The sequence below is a fragment of the Zonotrichia albicollis genome, chromosome 28 (assembly GCF_047830755.1).
Source record: "Zonotrichia albicollis isolate bZonAlb1 chromosome 28, bZonAlb1.hap1, whole genome shotgun sequence".
Classification (NCBI taxonomy): Eukaryota; Metazoa; Chordata; class Aves; order Passeriformes; family Passerellidae; genus Zonotrichia; species Zonotrichia albicollis.
In genome coordinates this window covers 4,681,726-4,700,098 of record NC_133846.1, presented here as the reverse complement: position 1 = coordinate 4,700,098, position 18,373 = coordinate 4,681,726, and the positions used below count along the sequence as shown (strand labels likewise).

The 18,373-nt window shown below is 56.6% G+C and overlaps 2 protein-coding genes across 18 annotated transcripts in view; one reads left to right on the top strand and one right to left on the bottom strand.

Annotated features, from left to right (window-relative positions):
- Positions 1-1,205, top strand: part of SOX13 (SRY-box transcription factor 13) — a 46,770-nt gene extending 45,565 nt beyond the window's left edge. For 3 of the 16 annotated variants that reach the window (XM_074528290.1, XM_074528276.1, XM_074528291.1), the window contains exon 15: positions 15-1,205. The gene's annotated coding sequence lies outside the window, so the exon portion shown is untranslated. The remainder of the gene's footprint in view (positions 1-14) is intronic. The other 13 variants (XM_074528283.1, XM_074528282.1, XM_074528279.1 and 10 more) reach the window with 11 other exon arrangements.
- ETNK2 (ethanolamine kinase 2) lies at positions 1,019-17,326 on the bottom strand. 2 transcript variants are annotated; one of them, XR_012577156.1, is made up of 9 exons: positions 17,016-17,326; positions 10,934-11,193; positions 9,878-10,015; positions 6,706-6,848; positions 5,310-5,393; positions 3,561-3,730; positions 2,948-3,021; positions 1,466-2,273; positions 1,019-1,395 (listed from the first exon to the last, which is right to left on the bottom strand). XR_012577156.1 is itself a non-coding variant. In XM_074528293.1 (8 exons), exons 1-8 carry the CDS (start codon positions 17,226-17,228, stop codon positions 2,201-2,203), a joined length of 1,155 nt encoding a protein of 384 aa, XP_074384394.1. In that variant the 5' UTR covers positions 17,229-17,326; the 3' UTR covers positions 1,019-2,200. The 2 variants fall into 2 exon arrangements, 1 of the variants encoding a protein (XP_074384394.1); XM_074528293.1 differs by having other exon boundaries at positions 1,019-2,273.
- Between the last annotated feature and the right edge of the window lie 1,047 nt (positions 17,327-18,373).

Sequence of the window (18,373 nt, the reverse complement as noted above, 5' to 3'; positions counted from 1 at the left end):
TGTGCCATGCCCAGGTGTGTGTGCCCAGGTGTGTAGCAGTGCCCAGGTGTGTTTGTGCAGTGCCCAGGTGTGTGTGCCCAGGTGTGTAGCAGTGCCCAGGTGTGTTTGTGCAGTGTCCAGGTGTGTGTGCCATGTCCCTTTGTGCATACAGAGTGTCCAGGTGTGTGTGCCATGCCCAGGTGTGTGCCCAGGTGTGTTTGTGCCATGCCCAGGTGTGTGTGCCGTGTCCCCCCCGCGCTCAGCCGCTCTCTCCCCGGCCGTGTCCCCGCTGTCGCTCCGTGCGCGGGGCTCCGGCGCCGCCGTGTGGCAGAGCCGGGAACAGCCCCGAGCCCGGGACAGCGCGGGGACAGCGACAGCGCTGGGACAGTGGCAGTGCTGGGGACATCACAGGGACAGTGACAGTGCTGGGGACACTGTGGCCGCCCGGGCTCAAGGCTGCACAAAGTGGGCTCCAGCCTCTGTCCCCTTGTCCCTCTGTCCCCTTGTCCCCAAGCCGGGCTGGGGATCCAAATCTCAGCAGCACCAGCATTCCAGTGTTGGGGACACTGCCATGGTGACACTGCCATGGTGACACCGCCATGGTGACACTGCCAAGGGGACACTGCCATGGGGACACCGCCATGGGGACACTGCCATGGGGACATCTTCTACCCCAGGGGACATCCTGCCAGCCCCTGCCCTGCCCAGCCAGCCCCTCCCTGCTCCCCTGCCCTTTGTCAGTGCTTTATTTATTCCCAACTCCCTGGGGAGGGACAGGGGTCCCTGGGCATGGAAAGGGGTCCCTGGGAAGGACAGGGGTCCCTGGGCATGGAAAGGGGTCCCTGGGGAGGACAGGGGTCCCTGGGAAGGACAGGGGTCCCTGGGGAGGGACAGGGGTCCCTGGGCATGGAAAGGGGTCCCTGGGGAGGGACAGGGGTCCCTGGGGAGGGGTCCCAGCTCCAGGGCTGGGCCAGGCTGTGCTGCAGAGGGACTGGAAGCAGATGTGTCCCCTCCCCACAGCTGCAGCTCTTCCTGTGTCTCTCTTCCATTTCTTTTTCTTTTTATTTTGTCGTTTTGTTTCATTTTGTTTTTTAAAAGATTGTAAATATAGATAGAGCTTTATTTTGTTAATAAGACGACGAGTAACTTAACCTGTATATTTCACATCCCTGTTTACAATCGTTCCTTCCCCTGGCCCTTGGCACAATAAAAGTGACTTTTTTGGAGCAGAGAGTGGGGGGCCTGGGTTGAATGGGGACATCTCGGGGTACAGAAGGGACAGGAGCACCCCCAGATCCACCAGCCCCAAATTCCAGCTACCAGCAGCTTTTATTTCCCATTGAAACAAACAGGGAGGTGCCAGCAGCCCTGAGACTGTCTGGGGGACACCCCTGTTCCCAGAGAAGGGACTGTCACCTTGTCCCCACAGCCAGGGGTGGCACAGGGCTGTGAGGGACATCCCTGTTCCCAGAGAAGGGACTGTCACCCTGTCCCCATGGCCAGGGGTGGGGCACAGGGCCCTGATTGCTGCCAGGAGCTCGATGGGTGGGGACAGGCAGGACAGATCCCTCTGGATGTCCCCAGACCTTCCTGACCCTGAGGGCAGAGCTGGCAGTGGCAGGGAAGCCACCAAGCCAAGGGGACAGTGGGGACAGGCAGGACAAACCCCCCTGGATGTCCCCTGATCCTGAGGGCAGAGATGAGGGCAGGGGAGAAGCCACCAAGCCAAGGGGACAGTGGGGACAGGCAGGGGCAGCTGTAGAGACACCCAGTGCCCACCAGCAGCACCCAATTGGTGCCAGGGGCTCACGGCTGGCACTGCCCCTTTGCCAGCAGCTGCCACCCCAAAGGGACAAGGTTCCTGTCCCTGGGGCCAGCAGGGACTTGGGACAGCGCTGCTTCGGGGTGGCACCCAGCACGGCAGGAGGGGACAGCGCAGGGGAAGGGGCAGTGCCAGGCAGCAGCAGCAGTGCCAGCGGGGCACGGACCTGCCGGGCACCGGGGCCGAGCGGGGCTCGGCGTTAAGGCGGTGGTGAGGCGTCCTGGCATGGGCTGGGGCCTCGCCGGGCCCTGGTCCTCTCCAGCATCTCATGGTCCACTCTTGGGGGTGGCCAGGTTCTCCTGGCACGGGGGTGGCCGGGCAGGGCTCCTCGTGTCCCCCTGGGCAAAGGGGTGAAGGGGGCACGAGGGCACAGCCAGGACAGGAGAGCTCGGGGTGCCCCTACTTGGGGAGCTGCAGGGCTGTGACCACCGGCTTCATCTTGAAGTACTGTTTGAACCTTAGCTTTGCATATCTGCAAAGAGAGAAAGAGAGAGAGGAGGGGTGCTCTGAGACACCTGTGTGTCCTGGGACAGCTGAGATCCTCCCCAGGGACAGCCAAGATCTTTCCTGGGATCCTCCCCAGGGATTACCAGGATCTTCCCTGGGTTCCTCCCTGAGATTCTCCCCGGGGACCACTGGGATCTTCCCCAGGATCCTCCCCAAGGATTACCAGGATCTTCCCTGGGATCCTCCCCAAGGACTACCAGGATCCTCCTCAGGATCCTTGGGATCTTCCCTGGGATCCTCCCTGAGATTCTTCCCAGGGACCACTGGGATTCTCCTAAGGATCCTCCCCAGAGACCATCGGGATCTTCCCCAGGATCCTCCCCAGGAAAAGCCAGGATCTTCCCTGGGATCCTCCCTGGGATCCTCCCCAGGAACCACCAGGATCTTCCCTGGGATCTTCCCTGGGATCTTCCCCAGGATCCTCCCCAGGGACTGCTGGGATCCTCCCCAGACACCACTGGGATCTTCCCCAGGATCTTCCCTGGGATCCTCCCCAGGATCCTCCCCAGGGATCGCCAGGATTCTCCCCAGGAATTGCCAAGATCCTCCCCAAGATCCTCCCCAGGGATCCTCCCCGAGACCCTCCCCGGTCTCCTCCCTCTCTGCCCACTTCCCTGGGAGCAGCCCGTGCGCACTCACCGTAAGAAATTAAAGTCTATGGTGGAATATTTATCCTGGATCAGCCCCCAGCAGGCCCAGATGAAATGGGATGCCTGCAAGGGACAGAGCAAGGATCAGGGGACAGCCACGGGGACAGAAACCGCCGTGCTCCAATCCCCAGGGCTGTGACAAGGACAGGACATGGACCCACATGGGGTTTTTGTGGCTCCAGAGGCTGCTCCTGGCTGGAGCTGGAGCGAGAGATGGCAGAGGGAGGGTGCTGAACATGGCGTGCCACCCCTGTGCTGCCCTCCTGGGAAAACAGAGAATATTTCACACGAAATTTCCAGAAAATCGGCTGGAACCGCCCCTGGCAGTGAGCAAAGAGGATTTCCTCACTCCAGCCGTGCCTGACCCCTCTGAAGGGCTGCCCAAGGCCACCCTGTCGGGCACAGCTGTCCCCAACACACCCCCATGACCTTGCCCAGGGGCTCGGTGTCCCTGAGGCACTGCCAGGCCCTGTGGCACAGCCTGTCCCCGATGTCCCCAAGCCCTTAAGCTGGCACCAGCTGGAAGGCCAAGAGCAGAGAACTCCCTCACTGCCAAATCCCCTGGGTTGTGTGAGGACGGGTCCTTCCTCCTCCTCACTCACCAAGGAGAACTTGTTCACTTGCACGTAGAGGGTCTCCAGCTCCTCCTGGGACACCTGGCTGTCACCTGGGTGGCCCTGGGTGAGCTCCTTGTAGGCCTGCAGGTAGGAGTGCAGCCACTGCAGCTGCGTCTCCCTGCTGGGGTAGAGGCCGTAATCCACCTCCTTCACACCTGGGGGGACATGGGGGGACACGAGGGGGACAGGGAGGGATTGGGGTCTCCATGGTAAAGCGAGGAGAGCACAAGCCCAGCCAGGCACAAACCCAGGATTGGCTGCTGGTCTTTGGGGTGAGGAGCCAGGATTGGCACCCCAAGGGCATCTGGGTGCCCAAGAGCAGCAGAGACCCCGCCGTGACCATGGGCAACCCCATTTCCTGGGGTAGGATTTGGGGTGCAGCTCTGCCCTCCATCCCCGGGGATAGGGAGACCCCATTTCCCACCCCAAGACTGAGATAAAACTCTCTCCTTCATTCCAGTAATGGGGACACCCCATTTCCCAGTATGGAACATGGAATTCCCAGTAACAGGAACACCCCATTTCCCAGTATGGAACATGGAATTCCCAGTAACAGGGACACCCCATTTCCCAGTATGGGACTGGGAATTCCCAGTAACAGGAACACCCAATTTTACAGTATGGAACCCAGAATTCCCAGTAACAGGGACACCCCATTTTCCAGTATGAGACATGGAATTCCCATTAAATAGGGACACCCCATTTCCCATATGGAACATGGAATTCCCAGTAACAGGACCACCCCATTTCCCAGTACGGCACTGGGGATAACTCCCTGTCCATCCCAGCAATGGGGACACCCCAGGCCGGGGATGGGGGGACTTTGGGGGCCCCCAGGTGTTTCCCAGGGATGAAGAGACCCCATTTCCCATCCCGAGACTGGGATAAAACTCTCTCGTCCATCCCAATAACAGGAACACCCCATTTCCCAGTAATAGGAACACTCAATTTCCCAGTATGGGACATGGAATTCTCAGTAACAGGGACACCCCAGTTCCCAGTATGGCACTAGGAATAACTCCCTCCTCCATCCCAGTAATGGGGACACCCCATTTCCCAGTATGGGACTGGGAATTCCCAGTAACAGGAGCACCCAATTTTACAGTATGGAACCCAGAATTCCCAGTAACAGGGACACCCCATTTCCCAGTATGAGACATGGAATTCCCATTAAATAGGGACACCCCATTTCCCAGTATGGGACATGGAATTCCCAGTAATAGGAATGCCCCATTTCCCAGTATGGGACTGGGAATAAAACTTGCTTCTCCACCTCCAGTGACAGGGACACCCCATTTCCCAGTATGAGACATGGAATTCCCATTAAATAGGGACACCCCATTTCCCAGTATGGGACATGGAATTCCCAGTGACAGGGACACCCCATTTCCCAGTAACAGGAGCACTCAATTTCCTAGTATGGGACATGGAATTCCCAGTAATAGGAACGCCCCATTTCCCAGTAATAGGAGCACTCAATTTCCCAGTATGAGACATGGAATTCCCATTAAATAGGGACACCCCATTTCCCAGTATGGGACATGGAATTCCCAGTAATAGGAACGCCCCATTTCCCAGTATGGGACAGGGAATAAAACTCGCTTCTCCACCTCCAGTGACAGGGACACCCCATTTCCCAGTACGGTACTGGGGATAACTCCCTGTCCATCCCGGCAATGGGGACACCCCAGGCCAAGGTTGGGGGGACTTTGGGGACCCCCAGGCGCTCCCCACCTGCGAACTCATTGAAGTGGTTGCCGATGTCGAAGGCCTGGTAGTTGTACCCGGTGTACTCGTAGTCGATGAAGCGCACGCGCTCTGCGGGGACAAAAACGGTCAGCGCTGGGGACAGAGCGGGGACAGCACCGGGATAAAATGGTTCCAAAATCGTGGGGTATTCAGGGGAGCTGGAAAGAAAGGTTGGGCCTGGTAGGCCCTGGGAAAATGTTAGGTTTTACTGGATCATGTGAAACTGCACTCGTATAATAATTTAATTACGATGATAAATGAAATTATTAAATAGTATGATAAATTATACATTATAAATATGATTATACCTATATTATCATATTTATAAATATTATAATATAAATGCATAAATATTTAAATTATATTTTATTATATTATAATATTTATAGTTATTATGTTTATATTTATTATTATATTTATTATTATATTTATAACTATTATAACATATAAAAATAAATATCATTATATTCATATTATATTTTTATTACATTACCATATTTATAAATTTATTATATTTATATCTATTATAATATTAATAAATGTTATAACATAATATTTAACATAATATTTAATTAAAGATAAATATATTTATATTATGTTATCATTATATTATAAAATTTAAAGTTTTATTATATTTATGTTTATTATAATATTTAGTAATAGTATGACATAATATGTAACTATATAAAACATATTTATATTTTCATTATATTATCATATCTATAAACTCATATTTATTATATTATTTATAAATATTAGAACATCATATTAAAATAAATAAAAATATATTTTTATTATGTTTTAATCATACTGTCATATTTATAAATTTATTATATTTAAGTTTTCATAATGTATTTAAATATTATAAAATAATATTTAAATAAATATAAATATATTTATAGTGTATTTCCATTCTATTATAATATTTATAATTTTATTATAATTATAAATATTATAATATTGGTCATATTTATCATATAAATATGATAAATTATATGATTGGTAATTGGATATAATTATTGCTAAATGCTAAATATTGCTAAATTATATATAATGATTGGTAATTAGATATAATTATAGTTAAATTCAATGATTGATTGGTAATTAGATATAATTATTGTTCAATTGTAACAAGAATCATGAGAAACGATGTTTGGGGGGGTTTGATGGAAATTACAAGAATCCGTGCTTGGATGAAATCAATGTATACAATAGAACAAGATAAGTTTAATAATTAATATGCAGTTATATAAAGATAAAAATATAAAAATGTGAGTCAGCTTTGGGTCAGTACCCCTGACACCCAGAGCTCTTCACTAAAAGCACCTGGCTGTAATAATTCTGTGATTTGTGACAGTGACAGCCCTGGGGACACACAGACCTCGTGTCCTGTCGTAGATGATGTTCTTGCACAGGAGGTCGTTGTGGCACAGCACCACGGGGCAGCCGAGCTGCGACAGCGTCTGCTCCATCCAGGCCAGCTCCTGCTCCAGCGCCTCGGGGCTGGGCACGTCCCGCGGGAGGCTGCCCGAGGGGACAAAAGGGACACAAGGGACAGGGTGGCATCACTGATGCTCTTTGGGGGACAGAAGGGACAGGGTGGCATCGCTGATGCTCTTGGGGGGACATAAGGGACAGGGTGGCATTGCTGATGCTCTCGGGGAAGGGGACAAAAGGGTCAGGGTGGCATCACTGATGCTCTCACGGGGACACAAGGGACAGGGTGGCATCGCTGCTGCTCTCACAGGGACAAAAGGGACAGGGTGGCATCGCTGCTGCTCTTGGGGGGACAAAAGGGACAGGGTGGCATCGCTGCTGCTCTCACAGGGACAAAAGGGACAGGGTGGCATGGCTGCTGCTCTCGGAGGGGACAAAAGGGACAGAGTGGCATCGCTGATGCTCTTGGGGGGACAAAAGGGACAGGGTGGCATCGCTGCTGCTCTCGGAGGGGACAAAAGGGACAGGGTGGCATCGCTGATGCTCTCATGGGGACAAAAGGGACAGGGTGGCATCGCTGCTGCTCTTGGGGGAGACAAGGGACAGGGTGATATCGCTGATGCTCTTTGGGGGACAGAAGGGACAGGGTGGCATCGCTGATGCTCTTGGAGGGGACAAAAGGGACAGGGTGGCATGGCTGCTGTTCTCACGGGGGGACAGAAGGGACAGGGTGGCATCGCTGCTGCTCTTGGGGGACACAAGGGACAGGGTGGCATTGCTGATGCTCTCACGGGGACAAAAGTGACAGGGTGGCATCGCTGCTGCTCTCACAGGGACAAAAGGGACAGGGTGGCATTGCTGCTGCTCTCACGGGAACAAAAGTGTCAGGGTGGCATCGCTGCTGCTCTCAGGGAAGGGGACAAAAGGGACAGGGTGGCATCACTGCTGCTCTCACGGGGACAGAAGGGACAGGGTGGCATCGCTGATGCTCTCATGGGGACACAAGGAACAGGGTGGCATCGCTGCTGCTCTCGGGGAAGGGGACAAAAGGGACAGGGTGGCATCACTGATGCTCTCACGGGGACACAAGGGACAGGGTGGCATTGCTGATGCTCTTGGAGGGGACAAAAGGGACAGGGTGGCATCGCTGATGCTCTCACGGGGACACAAATGACAGGGTGGCATGGCTGCTGCTCTCACGGGGACAAAAGGGACAGGGTGGCATCGCTGCTGCTCTCACGGGGACACAAGGGACAGGGTGGCATCGCTGATGCTTTCGGGGAAGGGGACACAAGGGTCAGGGTGGCATCGCTGCTGCTCTCGGGGAAGGGGACACAAGGGTCAGGGTGGCATCGCTGATGCTTTCGGGGAAGGGGACACAAGGGACAGGGTGGCATCGCTGCTGCTCTCAGGGAAGGGGACAAAAGGGACAGGGTGGCATCGCTGCTGCTCTCGGGGAAGGGGACAGAAGGGACAGGGTGGCATGGCTGCTGCTCTCACAGGGACATAAGGGACAGGGTGGCATCTCAGATGCTCTCACGGGGACAAAAGGGACAGGGTGGCATCGCTGCTGCTCTCATGGGGACAAAAGGGACAGGGTGGCATCGCTGCTGCTCTCACGGGGACAAAAGGGACAGGGTGGCATCGCTGATGCTCTCGGAGGGGACAAAAGGGACAGGGTGGCATCACTGCTGCTCTCGGGGAAGGGGACAAAAGGGACAGGGTGGCATCGCTGCTGCTCTCGGGGAAGGGGACAAAAGGGACAGGGTGGCATCGCTGCTGCTCTCGGGGAAGCCACCCTGGGGCTTGGGGGTGGCGTTTCCCCAGTTTCCAGAGTTTCCCTGGAGGTTCATGGGTGGCATTTTCCCCACTTCCAGAATTTCCACAACTTCCAGCACTTCCCTGGAAGTTGGGGAAATTCTGGAAATGCTTCACAGGAGCAGAATTGAACTTCCCTGGCTTCCAGCATTTCCCTGGGAGCTCAGGGGCAGAATTTCCCAACTTCCAGAATTTCCCCAGTTTCCAGCACTTCCCTTGGGGCTCAGGGGCAGGCAGAATTAAGCTTTCCTGATTTCCAGAGCTTCCCTTGGGGTTTGGGAGCAGAGTTTCCCCAACTTCCAGCGCTTCCCTGGGGCCACAGGAGCAGAATTGCTCTTCCCTGATTTCCAGCACTTCCCTGAGGTCACAGAAGCAGAATTTCCCCAGTTTCCAGCACTTCCCTTGGGGTCACAGGAGCAGAATTTTCCCAGCCTGACTTCCATTGCTTCTCTGGGGGCTCAGGGGCAGAATTTCACCAACTTTCCCTCTCTTGCCTTACAAACGACCCCACTAATGACACAAAGAGGGGCTAACCAGGCTGGTTTTGGGGAGAGGACCAGGTTTGGTACCCAGACACCCACCCCACCTCATCCTCAGCACATCCCTTTTCCCCAAAACCCCCACGCCCTCTCCCCAAACCCACCCAGCGCTCTCTCCCTGAGCACCCGGGGTTGTTTTGGACTCTGGTAACCTCAGGAGAGGTTCCAAGAAGAGAGCTCGTTAATGATTGCCTAATTGGCCTCGAGGAAGGCGCGGGGTGGGTAAAGTCTGCCCGTGGCCCGGCGGGTGCTGAGAAAAGCCCGGCTGGTTCCTGATGCGGGTTAATCATTGCCCTGCCCGGGGTTCGTTCACCTCCTGCTCCTCTTGGGGCTGCCCAAATCCTTCCCAGACACCCCAACTCCCACCTGCCGGGCCAAAACAGCCGCCCCAAAAAGCGGGATGGGCTGGCTGGAAGTGGGAATTGAGTGGTTTAATTTTTGGAGTTAATTGTCAGCTCAGCAGGGCTTGAGCTTGGGTTTATTCTAGGTTTAAACTCCCAGGAGGATTGTTCCAGCAATGAGACGCTGTGTCTCCATCTGGACCCTGCACAGACACATCCAGAGCTCCAAAAAAGCTGAAATCCCACCCAAAGCGGCAGCAAGAAGGAGTTGGAGCTGCCCCAGGCGCTCTGAGATGGATCCAGCCCCAAATCCAGCCCTAAATCCCCGCAGAGGCTTTACCTGGGAACCTCGGCCCCAGAGGGTGGGCAGGGGGTGCCCGAGGCAGAGCCTGGCTCTGTGGGATCCCTCTGCCTTTACCTGGCGTTGGATACCTTTGGGCTGAGCTCTGTCTTCACCAGGCTGAGGTATTTGCGCAGCTTCTGCCACAGGATGGGCCTGGGGAGGCTCCCGTTGGCGTGGATGGCGTGGACTCGCGCCATCTCCCGCGCCACCAGCCTGGCATGGGGCACAGGGGAAGGGTGAGGGGTGATCCCAAATCCTCCAAATCCCCCCTGCAAAATCCCCCAGAAGAGATTTGGGGGTGTCTTCAGGGGGATTCCCTGAAAATCCTGCTTAAAACACAGGGTTGGCACAGGTGAGCCCTCATTCCATGCCAGGGGTCGGCCTCTGGAGCATTTCAGAATTGGCATTTTCAGGGTAAATTCAGCCCTAAACTCTGCTTCCTGAGGAATTCCAAATTCCCAGGAAACTTTAATTCCATTTTCCCAGGAAGCCTTAATTCCAACTTTCCAGAGAATCTTAATTCTAGCCTCCTAGGAAACCTTGATTCCAACTTCCCAGGAAACCTTAATTCCAGCTTCCTGGGAAATTTTAATTCCACCTTCCCAGGAAACTTTAATTCCAGCTTCCCAGGAAATTTTAATTCCACCTTCCCAGGAAACTTTAATTCCAGCTTCCCAGAGAACCTTAATTCCATCTTCCTAGAAAAATTTGATTCCAACTTCCCAGAGAACCTTAATTCTGGCTTCCCAGGAAATCTAGATTCCAGCCTCCTAGGAAACCTTAATTCCAACTTTCCAGAGAATCTTAATTCCAGCCTCCTAGGAAACCTTAATTCCAACTTCCCAGGAAACCTTAATTCCAGTTTCCCAGACAACCTTAATTCCAGCTTCCCAAGAAAATTGGAATCAGGTTTTTGGCTTCACCAAAACCTGATAAAAATCAGAAATTTGATAATTTTGACAACTCTGGCTACAATTTCACCCATTCACCCCTCGCCCCCCATGTACCCCAGGACTGGGCACACCCGTGCCCCCCACCCATGGCAGCCAGGGCGGAGCTGCAAACACAGAACAAACCCCCAGAAAACTGGGGAAAAAGCCGTGAGGGAACCCCCCAGGATATCCCACCCACCTGAAGATGTGAGGATCCCTCACGTGGTCGGGTCCCAGCGCGATTCCCGGCAGGAATTGGTAGCAGAGCCCGTTCTGGAAGGCGCAGTAGAGGTCGGGGGCGCAGCCGTGGGCTCGGAGCACCTGGAAGTTCCTCAGCTCCGTCTCCCTGTCCACCAGCAGCTCGGTTTTCCTGCCGTACACCCGCACCAGCAGCGCGTCCCCCATGCCCTCGTCCGTGTAGCAGGCCACCAGCTTGTTGGTGATGCCGTCAGTGAAGAGCTGCGTGGGGACAGACACATCACCAGGGGTGACACCTGCATGAGGCTGGGAATTGGGGAACCCCCATGTCTGCTTCCCAGCCGGTGGGAAAACCTCGTGGAAATGGGGAAAATGAGGAAAAGGAGCGAGGCGGAACAGCCAGGAAGGTTCCTTGGGGAGTGAGATGAGTTTGGGAGGGCTGAGGCTCAGGGTTCTGCTGGTAGAAGGTGAAAATTCTCTTATTTTTCACCTGGAATGGCTCAGGAAAATCTCTGCATGCAGAAGGGGTGGTTTGGGTGAAAATCTTACTAATTTCACCTAGAACAGCTCAGGAATAGCTCAGGAACACCTCTGCATGCAGAAGGGGTGGTTTGGGTGGAAATCCTACTAATTTCACCTAGAACAGCTCAGGGATATCTCAGGAACAGCTCTGCAGGTAGAAGGGGTGGTTTAGGTGGAAATCCTGTTATTTTTTCACCTGGGAGCTCAGGAATACCTCTGCATGCAGAAGGGGTGGTTTGGGTTGAAATCCTGTTATTTTTCACCTGGAACAGCTCAGGAACAGCTCAGGAAGAGCTCTGCAGGCAGAGGTGGCGGTTTGGGTAAAAATCCTGTTATTTTTCACCTGGAACAGTTCAGGAACACCTCTGCATGCAGAAGGGGTGGTTTGGGTGGAAATCCTACTAATTTCACCTAGAACAGCTCAGGAACAGCTCTGCAGGCAGAAGGGGTGGTTTGGGTGGAAATCCTACTAATTTCACCTGGAACAGCTCAGGGATATCTCAGGAACAGCTCTGCAGGTAGAAGGGGTGGTTTAGGTGAAAATCCTACTAATTTCACCTAGAACAGCTCAGGAACAGGTCTGCACACAGAGGTAGTGGTTTGGGTGGAAATCCTGTTAGTTTTCACCTGGAACAGTTCAGGGATATCTCAGGAAAAGCTCTGCAGGTAGAGGTGATGGTTTGGGTGGAAATCCTGTTATTTTTCACCTGGAACAGCTCAGGGATATCTCAGGAACAGCTCAGGCCAGATGTGCCACCAGCACGCTTGGCACGGGAGCAGCCCCAGGAGCGTCTCCCCGCGGGGGAGGAGAAAAAAAAGCGTCAATTGGCACGAAATTAAAAAAAAAAAAAAAAAAACAACCTAATAAATAAATAAACCACGCAACGAGGCTGAAAACAAGGCCGGGGCAAACACCACCCCCCCGTCCCCTCCTCCGACCCTCCCCGCGGGCCGGGGCGCTGATAGGCGGGGATGTCGCTGCTGGGGACATCTCGTGTCACAGCGCTGATGGCTCCTCGCAGATGGAAAGGGAGTTTTGTTCTCCCCGAGCTGCGCCTTGGCCGCCAGCCCGCGCACATGCCGGGGCTGCTGCCGCTCCGAGCCCTGCTCCGAGCCCCATCCCGCCGGGATTTGGGCACCTCCGGGGCAGCCGAGGGGGTTTAGGGACCTGACACCCTACAGAAAAACTCTGTTCCGTTTTCTCCATGCCAGTTTTGGGGTGCTGCGGCTCTGGTGTGCTGCAGGTCCCCATGGGAATGATTCCCTCATCCCGCCGGGATTTTGGGCTCTTCCAGGGCATTGAGGGGGTTTGGGGATGTGTCACCCCACAAGAAACCCCTGTTCCATTTTCTCCATGCCAGTTTTGGGGTGCTGCGGCTCTGGTGTGCTGCAGGTCCCCATGCTAATGTTTCCATCATCCCACTGGGATTTTGGGCATTTCCAGGGCATTGAGGGGGTTTGGGGATGTGTCACCCCACAGAAAACCCCTGTTCCATTGTCCCCGTGCCAGTTTTGGGGTGCTGCAGCTCTCCCTGGGCAGGATTCCTTCATCCTGCCAAGATTTTGGGCACCTCTGGGGCACTGAGGGGATTTAGGGACATGTCACCCCCTGGGAAATCACCCCCATTGTTCCCCATGCCAGCTCCATGCTGGGCATTGCGGGGTGCTGCAGGTCCCCATGGGAATGATTCCCTCATCCCGCTGGGATTTTGGGCATTTCCAGGGCACTGAGGGGGTTTGGGGATGTTTCACCCTACAGGAATTCCCTGGCCCATCATCCCTGTGCCAGCTCCAGAGATTCCCCTGGGAATGATTCCCTCATCCCGCTGAGATTTTGGGCACTTCCAGGGCACTGAGGGGGTTTGGGGACATGTCACCCCACAGGAACTCCCTGTCCCATTGTCCCCCACCTTGTGGGATGTTCAGCTCCAATCTGAGCCCTCTGTGCCTCCCCTGGAAATGATTCCTTCATCCCACTGGGATTTCAGCACCTCTGGAGCACTGAGAGGATTTAGGGCTGTGTCACCCCACAAGAAACCCCTGTCCCATTGCCCCCCAAAGTCCCAGCTCCAACCTGGGCTTTCTGGGGTGCTGTGGCTCCCCATGGGAACGATTCCCTCACCCCTGTGGGATGGAGGAGCTGGAGCAGGAGGGGTTTAGGGCTCCTGCTCCGGCAGCCGTGCAGCTCAGGGATGGGACGGATAATTTTAGACATCCCACTCAGCAACCCACGCTCCCCTATAGGGTTCCTATATATAGGGCTCCCCAGCAGCCTCCCAGGGGAGACTCCAGGCACTGGAATGAGACCCTCCAAGCCAGACAGGGCTGACACCCCCATTCCACAGCTGGATTTGGGGTGAGCAGGGCGAGGCCGCTGCCCCATGCTCAGGAGTGCTGCCCCTCAGCTGCAGCAGAGCCTTCTCAAGCTGCTTTTCCCCGAGCTGATAATCTGGGTTCACCCTGGGGCTCAGCTCTTTCCTCCTCTTGTCCTGCCAGCCCCCAGAGGTTGCAAATTCAGGCAGCAGAGGTGTCACATCCTCTCCGTGCAGGTGTCACCAGGGGCCACATGTGGGTCAGCCGCAGGTGAGCGGCTCCACGTGGAGTGAAATCCTCGGCGCTGCTTTGTTTTGCTGTCCCACAGCCTGGGCAGCCCTTTCCAGCAGGTTTAATGGGATTATTGAGCCTTATCCCCCCTGGATTCCAGGCCACAGACTCTGGAGATGCCACGTGGCTCCTGGGTGACCTGCACGGACTCGCTGGGTTTGGGGTGGCTCTCAAGGATGACAGTGGCTGTCTGGGTGCTGTTCCCTGTGGGTCCAGGCTGCAGCCACCCCAAATCCTTCCCTCCTGCAGCCGGGTGGCAGCAGGGACAGAGGGGAGGAGTGACACTCCGTGAACTTTGCAGGGATTAAACGCAAAGCGAGTCCTGTGCCAAAGCGCTGGGGTGAGGCAGCAAAATCCGACTGCTGGTGCTGCACCTGCCAGGAGAATCCCTCAGCATTCCCAAAACATCCCTGTGCTGCTGCCTCAGCTCCCCCGGCCTGGGCTGGCCACCAGGAGAGCAAATTGTGGCCAAATCTGGGCTAAAAACATCCAACCCTGCATGGAAACCTCGTATGGCTTCAGCTCTGCTGCTGTTGTCTCTGGTTGAGGGATGGATGGAATCCATGGATGGATGGATGGATGAGGGACGGATGGATGGATGGAATCCATGGATGGATGGATGGATGGATGGATGGATGGATGAGAGACGGACGGATGGATGGAATCCATGGATGGATGGATGATGGATAGATGGATGATGGATAGAATCCATGGATGGATGAATGGAATGGATGGATGGATGGATGGATGGATGGATGGATGGATGGATGGATGGATGGAATCCATGGATGGATGGATGGATGATGGACAGAATCCATGGATGGATGAATGGAATACATGGATGGATGGATGGATGGGTGGAGGGATGGATGGATGAATGGAATCCATAAATGGATGGATGGAATCCATGGATGGATGGATGGATGATGGACAGAATCCATGGATGGATGAATGGAATACATGGATGGATGAATGGAATACATGGATGGATGGATGGATGGAATCCATAAATGGATGGATGGAATCCATGTATGGATGGATGGATGATGGACAGAATCCATGGATGGATGAATGGAATACATGGATGGATGGAGGGATGGATGGGTGGAGGGATGGATGGAATCCATGAATGGATGGAATCCATGAATGGATGGAATCCATGGATGGATGGATGGGTGGAGGAGTTTGTGCTTCCCCCATGTTTGAGCATGGGGGCCTGACTCAGCCACATGGAGATTCCTCAGGGATGAGGAGCAGGAGCTCTGGGAAGCAGGCACAACCAGGAGCACACAGCAGGGCAGCCCGAGCTCCCAGATCCTTCCTGCCGCCTTCCTGAGCCCCGGGAGATTTTCCCGAGGCACCGGCACAGGCTGGTACAGCCCTGCGAGGTGTTGGGAACGGGGCAGCGCTCCAGGGCACCGGGAATGGGATTCGCTAATGGGAACCAGCTGAGGCCCCCGGCCCGCTCCATCCCATCCCGAGCGAGGGGAAACGCGGGAGGAGGGAAAGCAACCGAGGGAAACGCAACGGGAGGGTTTTCCCTCAACTCCTGAGTGTTTTTCTTTCTTGTTTTTTAAATTAAAAACACACGCCCGCACGCCCGAGCCGCTGCGGAACACTGACCCCTGCGGAGCCTGGGTACCGCAGAGCCGGGGTCCCTCCACAACCACGGAGCTCTGCGAGCAGAGCGAGACATTTCCTGCCCCGGCAAACTCCAACTCCCAGCTTCCTGCCCGCTGCCATCTGCCCTTTCAGACGGCTTTTCCTGCAGCTTCTTGTATTTCATTACACTTGGCTATTAATACATTTTTAATGACGGGAAGCGTGCGCCTTCCGAGGGGACACTGCCTCACGTGCAGAGGTTTAAGGGCACGCAGTGCCAGCCCCTGCACGCTCCGGTGCCCAGCGCCAGGGCATAGCCGAGGGCACCGGCGCCACCAGGCTGTGTCACCCCAGGCTGGCCGGAGCGGTTCCCACGCCAGCCCAGCTCTCCCAGCAAAGCCCTGGCAGCCCTGCACAGCCGAGCCCTGTCCCGGACTGGTGTCCAGCTCCCACCCGAAGCGGGGCTCAGCCCACGCAGCCCGGGAAATGTGGGAGCCAACAAATATCCCAAACAAGAGCGGCTCCCGGGAGCGGCCTGGGGACACTTCTGTACCTACAGCCACCGCTCGGTGACCACCCAGGGGTCCCTAAACCTCGTGGTGGGGGTGCCATGGGGGTGTCATGCCTTTGCACAGCTGATGAACCCCCGCTTATTCTCTGGGTGCAGAGGGGAGACCCAGGGGTAGGGGTAGGGGGATGTCACATCCTCTGGAGCAGGTCCTACAGCCCTCCATGTGAACCCCACAGCCCCCCAAGAGAAAACCCCTTGGGTGAGCCCACATTCCCCCTCGAACAGATCCAGGAGTCCCCTGGGTTAAACCCCACAGTGCCCCTATAGCCCCCAGGCTGAGCCGCACAATCCCCCTAGGACAGACCCCATAGCAGCCAGGCTGAGCCCCTTAGCCCCCCTAGGACAGACCCCAAAACCCCAAGACTGAGCCGCACACCCCCCCTAGGACAGACCCCATAGCGCCCGGACTGAGCCCCACAACCCCCCTAGGATAGACCCCAAAACCCCCAGGCTGAGCCCCACAACCCCCCTAGGACAGACCCCATAGCCCCCAGGCTGAGCCCCACAACCCCCTAGGACAGACCCCATAGCACCCAAGGCTGAGCCCCACAACCCCCCTAGGACAGACCCCAAAACAGAGCCCCTCAGCCCCCCTAGGACAGACCCCATAGCCCCCAGGCTGAGCCCCTCAGCCCCCCTGGAGCTGCCCGCACTCCCCTTTGGGGTGAGCACCGCCCTCATACAGACCCTATAACCCCACAGCCGCCCCCCAGCCGGGCTCCGCAGCCCCACCGGCCGATCCCCGGTGAGAGCTCGGTGTGCCGGCTCAGGGTCCCCGCCGTACCTTGGTCTTCACCGTGGCCGGGTCCCAGGCGGGTCTGAGGCGCCGCACGATCCGCAGCGCCCCGGGCAGCACGTCCCCCTCGTCCACCGCAATGGCGAGGTGTGGCACGGCGGGGGTCGCGCCGCCGCCCCCCCGCTCCGGCCGCGGGCAGTCGGGGCAGCGGGCGGGCGGTGCGGCCATGGCCAGCTCCGCGCTGCCGGAGCCGCGGCCCATGTGCCGGGGGCTGCGCGGGGCCGGCGGCCGCGGGGAGGAGCCGCCGCCGGTGGGAAGCCATGAGTCACCGGCCCGCCTCCCGCCCGCCTCCCCGGCAGCGCCCGCACCGCCACCGCCACCGGGGGATCCGCATCCTACCGGCACCGGGGGATCCGCATCCTACCGCTACCGGGGGATCCGCATCCTACCGGCACCGGTATCCCGGACAGGGGATCCGCATCCTACCGCTACCGGGGGATCCTCATCCTACCGGGACCGGGAGATCCGCATCCTACCGGCACCGGGGGCGGGGACCCGCATCCTACCGGCACCGGGGGCAGGGAACCGCATCCTACCGGCACCAGTATCCCGGACAGGGGATCCGCATCCTACCGGCACCGGGGGCGGGGACCCGCATCCTACCGGCACCGGGGGCAGGGAACCGCATCCTACCGGCACCAGTATCCCGGACAGGGGATCCGCATCCTACCGGCACCGGGGGCGGGGACTCGCGTCCTACCGGGACCGGTACCGGGGGCAGGGACCTGCATCTTACGGGGACCGGCATTGCTGGTCCACATCCTACCGGCACCGGCATCCCGGACAAGGGATCCGCATTTTACCGGGACCGGCATCCCTGGCAGGGCGGGTCCCGCACCCCCCGCACACCGAGACCCGGGCGCCGCACCCGATCCGCACCGGCATCAGCGGACCCGCACCGGGACCTGTGCAGCGGATCCGCGCCCCGCCCGCACCGGTATCAGCGGACCGGCATCCCACCCACACCGCGACCCCAGCGCCCCACCGGAACCGCATCCCGGGCAGAGGATCCGCACCGGGATGGGGCATCCCCTCCGCGGCGCCTTGGGAGCCCCGCCCGGCCGGTACCGGAACCAGGAGCAGGGCCCGCCCGGCCGGTACCGGAACCAGGAGCAGGCCCCAGCTGTGCCGCAGCTGCTGTCGGTGCCTCCCCCACCATTCCCGGAGCCTCTCAGCCCTCCCCGGCAGCCGCCCCGCACCGAGATCCCCCCTCCGCACCTGCTGCCGGTGCCTTCCCCATCCATTCCCGGAACCCCAAAGCCGCCCCAGAGGATCCGCACCGGGACCGGGACCGCCACCCCAATGCCCCCATCCATCAGCTGAACCCCTCCGCCATCCCGGGGGCT